Genomic DNA, 16,961 nt, shown 5'->3' on the forward strand with positions numbered 1-16,961 from the left:
TGGTAATATCATATAAGGGGCACATGGGAACAAAAGGATTACACATGATAAGACTGATAGGAAATGATGCAAACACAGCCACTTTCATGTACATGTTTATATTTGAATTCTGAAACCCCTGGGGTGCTTATTTTATTTTCCATGTTCACTCCCTCTCCTGTCAAAAGCTATCTACACCACAGGCAATGATAGTTATATGTAGGACAACTGACTGTATATCTCTGAAATGAATATTTTGTATATGTATGAGGCACCTCAAAACATAAAGCAAAAAAATATATCTAAAAGTGATTAGAAGCAATAAAAAAGTAATAACTTACCAGATAACTTCATACATTTGGTGTGACGCATTATGTGCTAGTGCAGGCATGTCCAAACTGCGGCCCTCCAGCTGTTGTGGAACTACATATCCCAGCATGCCCCGACACAGTTTTGCTGTGAGAGAATGCTAAAACTGTGTCAGGGCATGCTGGGATGTGTAGTTTCTCAACAGCTGGAGGGCCGCAGTTTGGACATGCCTGTGCTAGTGTAATACAAGAATGCAGAAATGTTTTCAATGAGTCACACCAAATTTCCCTTCTTCAAAGCTTAGAGTATGTGTATATGAGTATGACCATAAAGGTGTATATATATATAATGCTCTTTACTATTAATACTCTAAATAGTTACCTCACTGAAGTGCATATTGATGTATTCTCTTCCATTATTATATAACTCTGTGCATCCAATCTGTTTTGCGAAATTAGAGATTCCAATGACATTGCTGGGGTCCAGCTGTTTTATAAGAAAGTCACAGCAAGCCTGTGCCACATCTTCCATCTGGTATCTCATTGCAGCCAAGAGCACATGCAAGACACACTTTTCTCCAACAGTTATTCTGGACGTGTAGGCAAAGTCTATCAGTCTTTGCATCACCAGGGGGCACGTGTCTTTGATGGTGACTTCTTTGGCATAGCACTCACGAAAATTATTTGTAAACATGGCCTTAAAAAAGGAGCTGCAGGAAGCCAGTACGACCTTATGCACAGGGAAGTCTTCTTCTTGGCCATTGTGGGTAACTTTTATAAGGACATCACACAGCTGGTTGTTTCTTCTAAACTCATCCATTTTCTCAAAAGCTTTGGAAGAATGATTTTCAATTGTGTAATCAAGGTAACCATGACCTTTCATAGACGGGACAGCAATAGTTGTAGATAACTTAAAACTGGGTTTCTTCTTCTTTGAACATAACATTCTCAGGCTTACAGTTCACTCAGGAAACACTTAAAATATGGCATTATGCTGCATGCCTACTGTGTCTCATTTGTGCAGGAAACAAACCAAAACATTGGAGAATTCATTCTCTTTTGTACAATGGCACGCTAATGATAAATCTGAACCGTGCCTCTTCAAGTCTGAAAGGTCTTCTGTACTAGTTGGCTTAGGAATAAGTGTTTGAGTTGGCATATTAAATCCTGGCCAGTAGTATTACGGTACATGGCAAATTCTACAATAAAAAAAGAACAGAAAAAAAATGTTTACTAATTGTTAACGAATGTAACCAATTATAAATAATATAACTATAACTGATTAGCGCACATTTGATTTTTGTATGTGTGTAAAGCAAAATAAACTCACACTTTATAATTATTCAACAATATAATGAATGATCACTACAGTAGGTAATAGTTATCAATAGGGATAATGTTTTTATTTGTAAATGAGAATATGGTGATTTTTATTTCACAAATTGCACAATATTATTTATTTACAACCTGTAGTTAGACACTATGGGGGCAATTCAATTGTTTTAGCGCACGCTGTTACACCCGATTACCTGTCACTTTAGACAGGGCAATATTCATCTGTTACGGCACTGGACGCATATTCCTTTTCGGCACCGATAATGTCCAAATAGACACGGATTAGCTGTGTAAAGTGTCTGCATCCATCTAAACTATTGGGAGTGACAAAAAAAAAGTGCAACAACAGGGACTTTTCACACATTTCTGCTTGTCACTTCATGAGGGGGAGAACAGAATACTGGGCGCCCACGGCATTTACCCTCGAACGGAGCAGCAACTGAATTGCTACGTTGGATGCAGTAACAAATGAGGAATAGTACTGCGCTTGTTGACAAATATAAATATATAAATATAAATAGCAGCTCCTATTAGATGAGGTAATTATAAAGTGCTTACCGGGAGCGCTTGTATAAAAAGAAGAAAATAAATAAAAACAAAACCAAATTCATTGCAATGCAGGGCACCCAAAATACAATCGAATTCCCCCCTTTTATCACATACTAGTAGAATGAACAGGTCAAAATATTTTCCGGGAATTCATCCTCCTCTTATAATAATATACAATCTATACTATAGAAACTGCATAAAATGAGTATTGTGAAACTATGGACATTAGTAGCAGGTCAAGGAACACCTTATGTATTTCTAAAAATAAATAATGATGCACTATATAAGCAAGATATGCTTTCAGACAACTATATTAAATTAATAGTACCTGTTGAAAAAAACAGAAACATGTAAATATACAGTACATATGTCGACAATGTATATATCTCACAACATTTAGAAGATGAAATAGATACCTGGTGCTATTGATTCTCACTCTAGAAGTGCTCAGATTGTCTTTGGTGGGTTTTAGCTCAGTGTTCTCTATTTTCCCCAACATTTTCTGCTGTTTAAAGTTTAAGCTATGGCTGCATCTCATTCAAAGCACAAAATACTGTAGATCTTCACAAGGCAATATATCCAGTTACTCCCTGTGGTGACATAAAAGCAAAGTATGCTTTGTGATTGAAACGCCAAAAAAAGAAACTGAAAGAAAGAAAAAACATTGTGGAACAAATTGTGTTTGTTATGTCCATGTCACCCTTAAGGTTGCATGTTGATCACAAAAAGCATATACAGTAATTTAACAAAATGCCTCACTCCTTTTCATGCCACAGCTATTCCCATAAGGATCTTGTGATCATGTGGGGTCAAAAGCCAACAGGGCTTAATTGCTCTGGGAATGTCTGTTTCTAGTTCTCTTCGTATATATTGATGCAATTTAGCAAGTCCTCACGGTGCTTGTATTACTGCAGTGTCATCCATACCAAACTAACTAACTAGTGAATCATTGGAATACAATGTTCCTATGCAGAAGGGGAGTTCCCTTTACTTTAACTCCTCTCTTGAACTTTAGAGACTGGGGCATATTTATCACAAACTGCTTTTCATAAAGTCGCAAAGTGAAAATGAATATTTTCATGCAAATATACTAACAATCATTTGCCAGGAGTCTGCAGCCCATCCTGGTGAGGAACTGGAAGCAGTGTGATAGAGAAACACTATCACACTGTGTTCTGGTTCGGATCCCTGGCGCACACTACACATGTGCAACTGAACGCCGATGCATACATCACCCTCCCTCTCTATAAAAGTTTGCAAATTAGTACGCCAAGGCTACTATAGGGTAATGCCGTCTGGAGATGGCTTTATCCTATCAGGCTGAAGCAGCTCCGGAATACAAAACCTGTGCGGGCTGCATTTGCTGTCGGAAATGGAGGTCCCTCCATGGTACATTTGGGGGATACTTAATATTTATGAGTATCTCACAAATTTTTAAAATTTTTTAGGGAATTTCCCGCAAATATAACATACACAGACATACAGTATCAGATGACACCCTTTACAGACATACATTGTGTATAAACACACACACACACACACACACACACACACACACATGCATTATGCAATACATCGGACGTCGGCTGTATGAACGATGGACGATATACTGCATAGTGTATACCCAGCCTATGTTTAGCAATTTGTTTATACAAAATACTTCTCGTTCAGTACAATTGTTGCCCTCTATCAATCTCATTGCCATGCTAAATTATAAAAATAGCTTGAATTGCCAGTTACCCTAGTCATCAACTGCTTTCTCTCTCCTACTCACTTTGTGAGGTGATCTGGGTTCAAAGCTCTTTACAGCACAGTTAACCACTTTCAGCCCGCTGATTGCAATTGCAGCAATGACTCAACAGTTTTCCGGACGACGAGTGCAAATGTTTCTCAAAATAGTTAATCTCCAGGCAACTGACGGCAGGTTACAAAAATTATTTAACTGCAGATAAGAGCTGTTCACTGCATTATATTTAAATGCTAAGTATTCCATTCAAATAGTAAAATATTTAAAAAGTATATAAAGTATACAAAAGTTATTAACTATTTACATGCAAAGTCTATATAGAATCAGTTATTTTTTCAATTGTCTAATATAGAGTACAATAATCTAACGTACAAATAGAATATGTCACTGATCAACCACATGCTGTTTATGACCACATAAATCAGTGATTCACATAATTTTTCATATTGTAACATTTTGAATGTTTATTAAAAAAAACTTAAAATACTGTAAAATACTAAACAAATTGTAGTTTTAATAAAAAAACATTTGAAGTAGAATATATTTTGCCAGAACTGCAGCAGTGTTCCCCAGAGCCCTGTACCGCACTGCCCCATGATGTCAAGCAACGGGGCAGGGCAGGTGGCAGAACAAGTAAGGAGAGCTGCCGGAGAGTTTGGGTGGCTCTACACAGCTGCTGGGTCCAAGCCTGGAGAGTCCTCTGGACACTCCAAGCAGTACTACTGGCCACAGGTACTATTCCAGTACTCTGGTAGCCAGAGGCAGGGGTTGTGGAGCACAACACACATATCCCTCCCCATAGGTACTGTGCACGTGCATCCAAGAAATGGGTGTGGCCAAATGCAACATGGGGCGTAGCCAATGAAAATGGGGGCGTGATACACATATGGGGGGCCAGATACACATATGACCCCAATAGTGCCAGATACACATATGCCCCCACAGTGCCAGATACACTCCCACCGTGCCAGATATGCTCCTACAGTGCCAGATACACAAATGCCTCATGGTGCCAGATGCACAAATGCCCCATGGTGTCAGATGCACAAATGCCCCACGGTGCCAGATGCACAAATGCCCCACTGTGCCAGATGCACAAATGCCCCCAGTAGTGCCATATATGCCCCCACAGTACCAAATACACATTGTCCCAGAGTGTCAGATACCCATTGCCCCAGAGTGCCAGATACACATTAGCCCAGAGTGCCAGATATGCCCCCACAGTGCCAGATACACATATGCCCCACACAGTGCCAGATATGCCCAAACAGTCCATATATGCCCCCACTTTGCCAGATACACAAGCCACCACAGTGCTAGATATGCCCCCAGAGTGCCAGATATGCCCCCACAGTGCCAGATATGCCCCCACAGTGCCAGATATGACTCCACAGTGCTAGATATGTCCCCACTTTGCTAGATACACATTGCCCCAGAGTGCCAGATATGCCCCCAGAGTGCCAGATACACATGCCCCCACAGTACCCCACAGTGCTAGAAACACATGCCCCCACAGTGCCAGATACACATATGCCCCTTCAGTGCCACATATGCCCCCACTTTGCAAAATACACATGCCCCCCACAGTGCCAGATATGCCCCCACAGTGCCAGATATGCCCCCACAGTGCCAGATACACATGCCCCCAGAGTTCAAGTTATGCCTCCAGAGTGCTAGATATGTCCCCACTTTGCCAGATACACATTGCCCCAGAGTGCCAGATATGCCCCTAGAGTGTCAGATATGCCCCCAGAGTGTCAGATACACATGCCTCACAGTGCCAGATAAACATATGCCCCTTCAGTGCAAGATATGCCCCCACAGTGCCAGATATGCCCCCACTTTGCCAGATACACATGCCCCCACATTGCCAGATATGCCCCCACAGTGCCAGATACACATATGCCCCCAGAGTGCCAGATATGCCCCTTCAGTGCCAGATATGCTCCCACAGTGCCAGATACTCATGCCCCCAGAGTTCCAGATACTCATGCCCCCAGAGTGCCAGATATGCCCCCACAGTGCCAGATATGCCCCCACAGTGCCAGATATACATGCCTCCAGAGTTCCAGATATGCCTCCAGAGTGCCAGATATGCCCCAGCAGTGCAATTCACCGTTGTTGCTGCTGCCTGGGGTTGGTCTTCTGCTGCTGGGGAGAGGAGAGCGCAGCAAGCGCTCCTCCTGCCCCTCTCCTGCCATCAGTCCGGTCTACGCGACGCGTCCTTCTGCAGTGGAGGCGGTTGCATCCTATATATTAGATCAGGCGCCAGTCCGCGAGCCCTGACTGGCTCATGGTCCGGCAGCGGTGGCTCCTAATTGGCTGCTGGTCCGCGAGCTCTGATTGGCTCATGAACCGGTGTTTCAGTGTACACCACCGACGCCAGGCTCCAGGGACTCGGGCAGGGAGGAGAGGGTCAGGAGAGGAGAGGCGCATGCTGCGCTCTCCTCTCTCCACACTCGATGTCTGCAAGGTACCGGCTGGGAATTGCTTACCGGTACGCCGTACCGCAATACTTGCAGCACCGCCCCTCCCTCTGATTCCATCTTTTGCATATGTATCATTAGTAACCAGTTGCGGCTCCTACTTACGTTTAGTAGAAGGGCTGCCAGGAGAGGAAAGGAGACAGCCAGCCATCAGCCCCAGGTCCCGGCACCTGCAAAATGGATCCTGCAGGTACCAGGATCGGCACATGCGCAGACACCACGGTGCTACTACGCATGCGCAAATGCACGGCTTCTATGGACTGCATCGGCTGTAGCTCATAGAAGCCGGATCGAATTGGGCTGCGCCAAAGGCAGGGAGTGGCTTCCTACAGGAAATAGCTCTCTGCTTATCAGAGCCCAGTCTGACAGTCCCAGAGGGAGAAAACACCTCCCAATGGGACTGCCTTGTATGTCTTTGACTGACAGGTAGGACTTCCAATAGGAAGTCACTGCCAGTCACAGTGAAGCCAGGGCAGTCATGAACTGCATCTGGCATACTGATACTGAGCTGGGTAGCATATTTTACCTGTGGGGTCTGCAATCCTGCAGCCCATAGGTAAAATCTGCTACTGTTAGAAACTCTTTACTCCCAATACTTATCATCTGTTATGCGTTAGGATTCTCAACAGTTGTGACCCCAAAATTTAAATCGGCAATAATATTTCATGCAAGTACAGTAGCACTGGCATGTCTTGGTCAAAAATGCTTCTTATTAAATCCATACCTAAATCTAAATTCTTGCCACATACAGCTTGTAGTCCTATGACACACAATTGTGTCAAACACACATTGCTGGATGGTAATCACCGATATATATATGGTAGACATTTTGGTCCTGTTCCCTGTTATGCAAACATTTACTATAACATCTACAGTATATAATAAACCAACAAGGTCTGTCCTATCTCCGACATGAACAGTGGGAGCCGGGACGAATGCCTGTGGTGTGTCCCCCTCCAACTGAACAGCCAGATAATTGTACTGTGTATGCGCGCAAATGATCCAAAAGTATCAGTTGGACATGCCGAATCTTGCTTCATGACATCCTCCTTATGCAATATTTTTGTAAGTTGCAAGTCGACCGCATCAGGCAAAGGATGTACTGCCCCGGCCTACCTACGGACCGACTTCCTTCAAAGTGTAGAAAACCAGGAAATGTATTATTCCCAGGGGAGGAACCTATATATCATGTTCCGCACACTGACATATCTCACAGTGTATGCCCCTGGTATCTGATGGGTGTCAGGCTGTCAGATAACATGTCTGTTGTTATGACAGGCACATTATCTGACACTGTGTGTCCAGCTTTTGATTTTATTTTTCTTATGAGACTCATGAGTCCTGCAGTACCATAGGTAAGTGTCACTGTAGTGAGTTACAGTCAGCTCTGTCTCACGAGTGTCTCCCTCTTTCAAGAGAAGATGTAACAAGCCTTCAACAGAGACAAAATGGAGGTTTCCCATAGCAACCAATCATCTTCTAGTTATCATTAATCTAACTGTCTGTAAAATGACAGCTTTTGATTGGTTACTATGGGCAATAGTACATAGGGACCTGGGATGGCCAAGCACCCCCAGCAGACAGATGTCGTGGCATAATTCCTAGTAGATGGTGACTTGGCAACCAGATTATGTTGAGCCCTGGCTTATTACTTGGTATATCATGTCTAGCTGTAACCCCGTTACTGTGTATGTAGCATGAAGTCCATAGTTAAGTAGTGCAACTCCTCTCTTACACTTTCCTCTGCACTGGCTGGCTTATGCAGGTTTTACATTAATATCTCTTACAGGTGTGGACACAGGAGATGTGACCTGGTGAAGCCATGCAACAAGATAGGTCATCATAATTTGGGCAGCAGAACATCTATTTCAAAACACAATATATTTATTAGTGAGTCTCCACACAATACTTGTGTTGCAATGCGATAAGGTAAATATACAGCAGGCCTGACAACCTATGGCTCTTCAGCTGCTGTGAAACTACACATCCCAGCATGTTTTGCCACAGTTTTAATATCCCCTTATAACAAAACTGTCAGGGCATGCTGGGACTTGTAGTTTTACACCAGATATAAATAAAGAAATGCCCTGGTTTCTATAATCCTTAAACCTTGACTATCTAACTAATGCCCCATTTCTATCCTCCTCTTCGCCTCCACGCTCCTTGAGCTGATTGTCTAAAACTTCCTAACCACTTTTCTATCCTCCCACTCCCTCCTTGACTCCAGTCTGGCTTTTATGCTTCCAACTCCAAGCTCAAAAAAACTGCCCTCACAATAGGCACTAATGACCTTGCTACTAGGTACGATGGCCATTACCTTTTGGACCTCTCCATTGCCGTTGACACTGTGGACCACAATATACTACTGCAAATCCTTTACTCAGTTGGGGGTCTATTCATGAAGCAGTGAAAAGTGTGGAGAAGTGAGCCAGTGGAGAAGTTGCCCATGGCAACAAATCAGCATTGAAGTAACATTTATAATTTGCATACTATACAATTGTACAGAGCAGCTGATTGGTTGCCACAGGCTCATCTCTCCACTCTTTTCACTACTTTATGAATAGACCCTTTGGTCTGCTTCTGCCTTATCTTGGATCTACTCCTACCACTCTGAATACTCTTTATCTGTATCTTCTAATGTAGGCTTGGCCAATCTGTGGCTCTCCAGCTGCTGTGAAACTACAAGTCCCAGCATGCCCTGCTACACTTTTTCTGTCAGGAAATGCTAAAACTATGGCAGAGCATGCTGGGAGGTGTAGTTTCACAACAGCTGGAGAACCGTCTCTTGCTATCTGCGCAAATTCCTCAATGGTCTGTTCTTGGCCCCCTCCTGTTCTCCTTATACACTGACAATACAGTAGCTCAGTTTCAGCCTACAATACCACTCTATGCTTAAAACTTAATATCTACAGGTCCTCCCCAACTTCTCACCCTCTGACCTCTCTTTTGTTGCCAACTGTCTTTCAGCTATTTTTTCCTGGATGCAACAGGGCTTTCTCAAATTGAAGCAAATTAGTTACAAGCTTAAATGCATAAAATGCTTAAAATACTTAATATCTACAGGTCCTCCCCAACTTCTCACCCTCTGACCTCTCTTTTGTTGCCAACTGTCTTTTCTGCTATTTTTTCCAGGATGCAACAGGGATTTCTCAAATTGAAGCAAACTAGTTCCATTTGCAGCAAACTAGTTCACACAACTTTTTACATCGGGTAAAGCCGCAGATGTAACTTTTCACTATTCAAATTATAAATCAGCATTTTAAAATAGGTTTAACAGGAGAAATTGCTCCTTTTACAGTTTTACTACATACCTCCAATTGTTTGCTTATATCCTATTCTCCTATTCTGACAGACAAGATAGATCAAACTGTATGTGTTATGTGTGATCTTGCCTATCAAAACTATGTCTAAGGGTGTGTACACACGGTGAGATATTTTCTTACGATTTTGACTATATACAAAATCGTAAGAAAAGTTAGTGCAGATCGCAAGGTGAAAGTCACCTTGCGATCCCAATGTGATGCCGACGCGCGACCCCACACAGTCGGCTTCGCAAGCCTAGATACACTGTGCAGACAAGTCAATTTTGACTATCTTGTAGAAAAGATAGTCAAAATTGACACTTAGCCAAAATCGCCCATAGTCAGTATCACAAGCACACTCATTATGTGCTTGCGATGCCGACCTAGTCCCTATCACATAGTGAGAATCGGGGTTAGCCCGAATCTCACCATGTGTACACACCTGAACAAGCATGGTCTTTTTTGGGGGCTTGGCATGATTTTCCAAAACTCACCTTTATAATCTGTTTGTATTACAACTTGCCACTTGCATGGTATGGCTGATAAAAAAAATGTGGGGGTTCAAAATATGCTATTTTCTATGGGGTTTATCCCTCAGTAAATCTTATGTTTTCCACCTATAAACATGCATTTATCAAATTTACCCCCAAGACTCATACACAAATATGGTAATGCTATTTCAAAATATTACAATCCTACTTTTGCGCAAATATGGTATGAACATGAATTCTCTGGACAAGTACTAAGCATACTATAGTCTATAATTAGTTTTTAATGGTGGCAAATGTGTATTCCCCAAAGTATCTGCTCCTTTACCCTGCTAGAAGTATAAATAAATGTGAAATATAAAAATAGAAACATCTATCAATTGCATGTTTTTAATTGCTGATTGGCACTAACCATATCTTTGTATGTGCAGCGGACTGGTTAGGCTATGGTGATGAGTTCAGCTGGGTACACACTACAAAATAATTGTGCAGATCAGCCAAAAAATTTTATGGTCAGCCTGATAATTGTATAGAGTGTACACAGAAGCCTTAGGCTATAAATGGTTTTAAACGCTCCTGAAATGGTTGCATTAGGGGTTCGGAATTTTATATCCTACTTAAAAACTGCGATGCCCAACCTCTTGAGCATTTATCTGGACTATAGAGTTGGGGCCTGATTCAGTCATGGAGTATCCATAGTATGCACATGCTCATGGGCCCACCGAGGGGGATGCAGTGGTTGGGGCCCATGTTTAGAGGTGTGGCCAGTCTCCTGAAGGGGTGTGGGCAGCCGCCACATTGGTTTGCCTAACCATGAGAGAGTGCATGGGCTGGGCCCCTTGATAAATATATATAGTAAATACTGCTAATGCATGCATGATAACGTACCAGAGTAATACTTCATAGTCCTGTGCAGTATAAGGTAACATGTATAATGTACAATTCAAGTGCACAGTCTGGAACCTGGTCCATAGTGGAGGGGAAGGGGCCCCCCCAGACAGTGGGGCCCATCTGTGGTTTACCCTGTACCCCTGTGGGCCAGTACAACTCGACACATGCTAGTTTTTGCCTACCCCTTGTGCACTAGCATGTAACTGAATATGCAAGCCCTGAGGCACTCACTCTCTGCGCCCCTGCATGATGTAAATGGAGGCAGTCAATTTACCGGTTGTTGGGATCCCAGCTGTCAGGAGACCGATGCCAGAATCCCGACACCCGTTGAAATACCGGTGGTCTGAATAACGACTGCCAGCCGAAAACCCCACTTGGGTGGTGGTCAACGCCACCACCCGATGGGGAAAATAGCCTGGTTGCCACCGGGCCCGAAGCATGGTGAGCGCAGCGAGCCCACGAGGGTACACAATGCACTCGCCACCGGTATTCCAGCTGTTGGGATCCTGGCGTCGGCCTCCTGACCACCGGGATCCTGACAGCCGGATATCATACCGATCCCGCTGAAACAGTGCAGGTGGTTCTAGACCAGGGGTGGGAAATAGGAGGCCATCCAGCTACTACACATACCATCATGCCCTGCCACAATTTTCCTGTCAGCACCTACTAAAACTAAGGCAGGGCATACTGGGAGGTATAGTTCAAAAGCAGCTATGGGCTTCTTATTGGCCACCCCTGTTCTAGACAATCCACCATCGGTATACCATCACATTCACCACCTACACTTGCATCTGCCTATGTCAGGTGCAAAGTCTCCATCTGAATATGGCCTCTGTGGAAGCAGCTCTGCATCTGAGAACACAGCCAGCTAGCCCACAACAGTCCCATAACACATCCATGAGATGTATTTTTTGGTGGTCACTTTAAGTCATCTCCCAGTTACCGCCCAGGAATGCTCACCGCTTTACCGGTCCGTTTCTGAAAGCATTGGTCCTGAATACATACACTCAGGCTAATGCATGTGCTGTAAGGGGTTTCTGAATTTGTTGCAAATAATCGCTGAACTACCTGAGCATCAACTTTGTGTGTGGTTTGCGTGAATCAGGCCCCTGGTCTTCAACTGTGTACCCAGGTTCCGACAACAGCTGCAGAGGCCAATTTATTAACCTGACTTCCCTTAAGATTCTGCTGTTTCTTTATGATTTAAGTAACTATTTAAGTATTTAAGTAACTAAGGTGTCTATGTACTAAGCCTTGGAGAGAGATAAAGTGGACGGAGATAAAGAACCAGCCAACAAGCTCCTAACTGCCATGCTACAGGCTGTGTTTAAAAATAACAGTTAGCACCTGTTTGGCTGTTACTTTACCTCCGTCAACTTTATCTCTATCCAAGTACATAAGCTACTTAACAAAGCCTGAATGTAGGTGATATCAAAGATTTTCGCCTGAATTAAGCAAACTAATGATGGGTACACACTAGGCTGACGGATCATATCTGACGATCGGTAAGTGCATACATACTTACCAATCGTTGGCCCGATGTGTCAGGTCTGACGTTACAACTGGGTGGGCATTTACATGTGCCGTCCAGTTGTGATGGTACACAAAGGAGAAACTCCGCACTAGATCCCTCCTTAGCTTCCAATTGAGAACAAACAGATCGAAAGGAATGTGTGAGGAGAAAAGATGCGTATAATGGGGGTAATTCTGAATTGATCGCAGCAGCAAGTTTGTTAGCAATTGGGCAAAACCATGTGCACTGCAGGGGGGGCAGATATAACATTTGTAGAGAGACTTAGATTTGGGTGGGTTATTTTGTTTCTGTGCAGGGTAAATACTGGCTGCTTTATTTTTACACTGCAATTTAGATTTCAGTTTGAATACACTCCACCCAAATCTAACTCTCTCTGAACATGTTATATCTGTCCCCCCTGCAGTGCACATAGGCCCTCATTCCGAGTTGATCGGTCGCAAGGCGAATTTAGCAGAGTTACACACGCTAAGCCGCCGCCTACTGGGAGTGTATCTTAGCATCTTAAAATTGCGACCGATGTATTCGCAATATTGCGCTCACAAACTACTTAGCAGTTTCTGAGTAGCTCCAGACTTACTCTGCCTGTGCGATCAGTTCAGTGCTTGTCGTTCCTGGTTTGACGTCACAAACACACCCAGCGTTCGCCCAACCACTCCCCCGTTTCTCCGGCCACTCCTGCGTTTTTTCCGGAAACGGTAGCGTTTTCAGCCACACTCCCATAAAACGGCCTGTTTCCGCCCAGTAACACCCATTTCCTGTCAATCACATTACGATCGCCGGAGCGATGAAAAAGCCGTGAGTAAAAATACTATCTTCATAGCAAAGATACTTGGCGCAGTCGCAGTGCGAATATTGCGCATGCGCACTAAGCGGAATTTTACTGCGATGCGATGAAAAATACTGAGCGAACGACTCGGAATGAGGGCCATAGTTTTGCCCAAATGCTAACAAATTAGCTGCTGCGATCAACTCAGAATTAGGCCCAATGGCCCTCATTCCGAGTTGTTCGCTCGCAAGCTGCTTTTAGCAGCATTGCACACGCTAAGCCGCCGCCCTCTGGGAGTGAATCTTAGCTTATCAAAATTGCGAACTAAAGATTCTCTAAATTACGAATAGAAATTTCTAAGCAGTTTCTGAGTAGCTCGACACTTACTCTGCCACTGCAATCAGTTCAGTCAGTTTCGTTCCTGGTTTGACGTCACAAACACACTCAGCGTTCGCCCAGACACTCCCCCATTTCCCCAGCCACTCCCGCGTTTTTCCCAGAAACGGTAGCATTTTTTCACACACACCCATAAAACGGCCAGTTTCCGCCCAGAAACAACCACTTCCTGACAATCACACTCCGATCACCAGAACGAAGAAAAAACCTCGTAATGCCGTGAGTAAAATACCAAACTTCTTAGCAAATTTACTTGGCGCAGTCGCAGTGCGAACATTGCGCATGCGCAATTAGCGGAAAATCGCTGAGATGCGAAGAAAATTACGGAGTGAACAACTCGGAATAAGGGACAATGTGCAATTCACCAGATAAAATCCATTGTTCATGAATAGGACCCACAAAGACGGTATTCTGAATTAAGTGGGTTGGTGGTGCTCCCCAGAGTTAGAGTTACATAGAACTATACTGGAGAAAAAGAAGTGCCACCAGTGATCAGCCTAGTTGTGATGTCAGTCACAGACAGACTCTGCAGCAAATGTACAGGGAGTCGGCGGACCGCCCAGACACACAGCATAATGTGCCAATATACTGTATCTGCAGGGTGATTCTACAGAAAGTGATCATAAAATCCTGTGCGTAACATGCTTTTACATTTTTTTTCCTTTTAAACTGGTCCAATAAGAAATTGTTGTTATATAAAAATGTAGTTGCTGTAGCAATGCCTTATCCTATAACTTAAGACTCACTAAAATATTGGTATTTTGGAGAAGTATGTAGTTTAAATTTGTGTAGCTGTCCCGTGCATCACGGAGAGTCGCCCTACAGAAATATCGGGTATTGGCTGTGCAGCAGAGCTGACGTGATATTTCTGTGAACTATGGGGGTCTATTTACTAAGCCTTAGATGGAGATAAAGTGGATGGAAATAAAGTATAAGCCATCACCTCCTAACTGCCATGTTACAGGCTGTGTTTGCAAAATGACAGGTAGGAGCTGATTGTCTGGTACTTTATCTCCATCCAAGGCTTAAGGGCCATACACACTAGACGATTATTTTGCCCAATATGGCTGATACAGACGATTGTGAACGCTATATCATTCACATTGTCTAGTGTGCATGGTCCTGCTATCAAAGATGCGTGCACCCGCGCTCGTTGATTGCAGGTTGGCGGTCGCCCGTGCAGCATGCTCAATGTGAGCAATGTCACTTGTGACATCGCTCATCACGGCATGTGTGTACGGCGCCGCAATGAGCGATGTTCACGATGTGACATTTGCTCACCTCCCCGTCAGCGGCTACTCACTTCCCCGTCAGCGTCTCTACTCCCTGTCAGTGGCTTTCAGCGGCTCTCTGTCAGCGGCTTTCCTCCCCGTCAGCGGCTCCATTCTAGCTGAGCTGCTGACGGGAGCCGCTCAGCGACTCCTTCCACTGCCCCACCAATGAAGTTATTTACACCCACTGCCCCACCAATTAAATTTCCACTTTGCCACCAATGTAATAAAAAATTAATTATTATGGGTTCAATATATACACTGCTCAAAAAAATAAAGGGAACACTAAAATAACACATTCTAGATCTGAATGATTGAAATATTCTTATTAAATACTTTGTTCTTTACATAGTTGAATGTGCTGACAACAAAATCACACAAAAATTAACAATGGAAATCAAATTTATTAACCCATGGAGGTCTGCATTTGGAGTCACCCTCAAAATTAAAGTGGAAAAACACACTACAGGCTGATCCAACTTTGATGTAATGTCCTTAAAACAAGTCAAAATGAGGCTCAGTAGTGTCTGTGGCCTCCTCATGCCTGTATGACCTCCCTACAATGCCTGGGCATGCTCCTGATGAGGTGGCGGATGATCTCTTGAGGGATCTCCTCCCAGACCTGAACTAAAGCATCCGCCAACTCATGGACAGTCTGTGGTGCAACGTGGCATTGGTGGATGGAGCGAGACATGATGTCCCAGATGTGATCAATTGGATTCAGGTCTGGGGAACGGGCGGGCCAGTCCATAGCATCAATGCCTTCGTCTTGCAGGAACTGCTGACACATTCCAGCCACATGAGGTCTAGCATTGTCGTGCATTAGGAGGAACCCAGGGCCAACCGCACCAGCATATGGTCTCACAAGGGGTCTGAGGATCTCATCTCGGTACCTAATGGCAGTCAGGCTACCTCTGGCGAGCACATGGAGGGCTGTGCGGCCCCCCAAAGAAATGCCACCCCACACCATTACTGACCCACTGCCAAACCGGTCATGCTGGAGGATGTTGCAGGCAGCAGAACGTTCTCCTTGGCGTCTCCAGACTCTGTCACGTGTGCTCATTGAGAACCTGCTTTCATCTGTGAAGAGCACAGGGCGCCAGTGGCGAATTTGCCAATCTTGGTGTTCTCTGGCAAATGCAAAACGTCCTGCACGGTGTTGGGCTGTAAGCACAACCCCCACCTGTGGGCGTCGGGCCCTCATGCCACCCTCATGGAGTCTGTTTTTGATCGTTTGAGTAGACACATGCACATTTGTGGCTTGCTGGAGGTAATTTTGCAGGGCTCTGGCAGTGCTCCTCCTGTTCCTCCTTGCACAAAGGCGGAGGTAGTGGTCCTGCTGCTGGGTTGTTGGCCTCCTCCACGTCTCCTGATGTACTGGCCTGTCTCCTGGTAGCACCTCCATGCTCTGGACACTACGCTGACAGACACAGCAAACCTTCTTGCCACAGCTCGCATAGATGTGCCATCCTGGATAAACTGCACTACCTGAGCCACTTGTGTGGGTTGTAGGGAGGTCATACAGGCATGTGGAGGCCACAGACACTACCGAGCCTCATTTTGACTTGTTTTAAGGACATAACATCAAAGTTGGATCAGCCTGTAGTGTGTTTTTCCACTTTAATTTTGAGGGTGACTCCAAATCCAGACCTCCATGGGTTAATAAATTTGATTTCCATTGAAATTTTTGTGTGATTTTGTTGTCAGCACATTCAACTATGTAAAGAACAAAGTATTTAATAAGAATATTTCATTCATTCAGATCTAGGATGTGTTATTTTAGTGTTCCCTTTATTTTTTTGAGCAGTGTATATATATATATATATATATATATATATATTATATAAAGTCCAAAGGTGCGACACTCCCAGCGGCTTGAATAAAGGACAACAGCAGGGCATGCGTGTAG

General features: G+C 44.1%; 1 protein-coding gene across 5 annotated transcripts in view; it reads right to left on the reverse strand.

Moving 5' to 3' along the window:
• LOC134906828 (kelch-like ECH-associated protein 1A) overlaps window positions 1–16,961 on the reverse strand; it is an 82,023-nt gene that overhangs the window by 48,352 nt on the left and 16,710 nt on the right. Inside the window, exons 1-3 of one of the 5 annotated variants that reach the window (XM_063914744.1) lie at window positions 3,946–4,022; window positions 2,588–2,816; window positions 670–1,486 (exon numbers count right to left, since the gene is read on the reverse strand). In XM_063914744.1, the coding sequence (XP_063770814.1) occupies window positions 670–1,233 (564 nt within the window). In that variant the 5' untranslated portion in view covers window positions 1,234–1,486; window positions 2,588–2,816; window positions 3,946–4,022. Of the gene's footprint in view, window positions 1–669; window positions 1,487–1,816; window positions 1,919–2,587; window positions 2,817–3,266; window positions 3,342–3,945; window positions 4,023–16,961 lie in introns of those variants that run through there. The other 4 variants (XM_063914745.1, XM_063914746.1, XM_063914747.1 and 1 more) reach the window with 4 other exon arrangements.

Source organism: Pseudophryne corroboree, chromosome 1, assembly GCF_028390025.1.
Source record: "Pseudophryne corroboree isolate aPseCor3 chromosome 1, aPseCor3.hap2, whole genome shotgun sequence".
NCBI lineage: Eukaryota > Metazoa > Chordata > Amphibia > Anura > Myobatrachidae > Pseudophryne > Pseudophryne corroboree.